The sequence below is a fragment of the Austrofundulus limnaeus genome, unplaced genomic scaffold, assembly GCF_001266775.1.
Source record: "Austrofundulus limnaeus strain Quisiro unplaced genomic scaffold, Austrofundulus_limnaeus-1.0 Scaffold377, whole genome shotgun sequence".
Taxonomy (NCBI): Eukaryota; Metazoa; Chordata; class Actinopteri; order Cyprinodontiformes; family Rivulidae; genus Austrofundulus; species Austrofundulus limnaeus.
Window position 1 is genome coordinate 258,710 of NW_013952779.1, and position 1,699 is coordinate 260,408.

The window sequence follows — 1,699 nt, forward strand, 5'->3', positions numbered from 1 at the left end:
CCCTAACCCTAACCCTAACCCTAACCCTAACCCTAACCCTAACCCTAACCCTAACCCTAACCCTAACCCTAACCCTAACCCTAACCCTAACCTGAGTCCAAAGAACCAACTCCCATCTCCCTAGGACACTCCTATCTGGACTTCAAAAATGAATGGGAGTCTATGACAGCCCCAAGAAGGGCGTGGCCTAGGTCCACTAAACTTGGTCAGAAGNACAAATTAAGTCATATATATGGATTTTATTATGATTTCAGAATGATCCAGGTAACAAAATGTAGCTTTTAAAGCCAAGAATCTGAAAATGTAATTAGGTCATTTTGACCAAATTGGACTTAATCCTCATTTCGATATAATGGGTCACAAATGACATTAGCGTGATATTGTCATTGTGTTTTCAGCCTGAGGAGCAGTTAGAGAGTTAGTGCCTTGCTAAAGGACACTGTGACATACAGGCATGGCGGGGAATAGACCATAACTGCACCACAGAAGCCTCGACTAAAACATCTAGCGAGATTTGTTTCTTGTTACATCCCTCTAAGAATCCTGATCTCAGACCAGTTTACATCAGTTTTCCTTACCTTTAGATTCACGTTTAATGGGAGCTTGTAAAAACAGAACATGTTAGAGAACAAAATCATTTAGGACAAGACCCCAAACGAACCCTATTTCTACACGTTTCAACTCTAAAATCAAAGAATGCAAAGAGAACGATGCTGTGCTTACCAGAATCGGAGGCGTGAGACAAATATCCTGGGCTGCTGACACTGGCTGACAGGAAGTCAGCAGAGGCATGCTCCGCCTTGCTGCGCTGCTCGGGTGTGCTCTGCCTGCGAGCCGCTTGGCTCGAGCCGTTCTCYGAGTTAGGAAACCTGCAAACTGTCAGAGACCTCTCATCGTTTACTCCYAGCTCCTCTGATGAACAGTTGGCCCGTGGCTGAGAAAAGAAACGACAAAACAGAAGTCGTTTTTTTAATTATTGTTTGTGACACAAATGGGAAAACTGACAATAAAAAGAGGCGGTACCTTCGGGGGCAGAGGAGGGGGAACACAGGGCTTGATTGTTGACCTAAAAATTAATCATTTTTATTTGTTTGTTTTAGAAAATAACATAAAAACATTTACAACGTTTTAATCTTTGGACATCACTTACACTTCTACATCTTCAAAGGCATCTTCCAGATAGGCCATGTGTCCGCTGCAGAAGAGAGTCAGAGAGGAAATGAAGCTCARACAGCTCAAAGAGATGGGTGACAGGAAAAACATCTTCCATCAATAGTCCAACAATTGATGATTAATGATTTATTCAAGCAAGACTTATTTTATTATTTGACTTATTTTTAACATTCAGCGGAACGCCCGCGTGCCGTTTTGTATTTGTTTTATTTTGAAGTATAATATCYGTTTCCTGTTCTGCCTGTGTCCATGTGCAATGTATYAAAATGGACGTCTWGGCCCTCCTCTTTCCATTGACACCTCATTTGACCAACTGGGTTCAAGGTTCGGCTGTCTAGGGCCARTAAAATCTCAGAAGTGACCAACTTCCGGTTTTSGTCTTTCTAGCTTTGATTGACTGTAAAATCGGCCAATCAGCTCCGAGCTTCGTTCTGATGCCACAGCTGTGCAGCCAATCACTGTACCTTTCATTTAATGCAGAGATTCTTAACCTATGGGCCGCGGCCCAGTTGTGGGCCGTGAGCAT

The 1,699-nt window shown here is 43.0% G+C and overlaps 1 protein-coding gene across 1 annotated transcript in view; it reads right to left on the bottom strand.

Annotated features, from left to right (window-relative positions):
• map4k5 (mitogen-activated protein kinase kinase kinase kinase 5) overlaps positions 1-1,699 on the bottom strand; it is a gene marked incomplete in the record, with an annotated part of 103,698 nt that overhangs the window by 41,974 nt on the left and 60,025 nt on the right. The window contains 3 exon segments of the mRNA XM_014023571.1: positions 724-934; positions 1,024-1,066; positions 1,151-1,195. Of these exon segments, the coding sequence (XP_013879025.1) occupies positions 724-934; positions 1,024-1,066; positions 1,151-1,195 (299 nt within the window).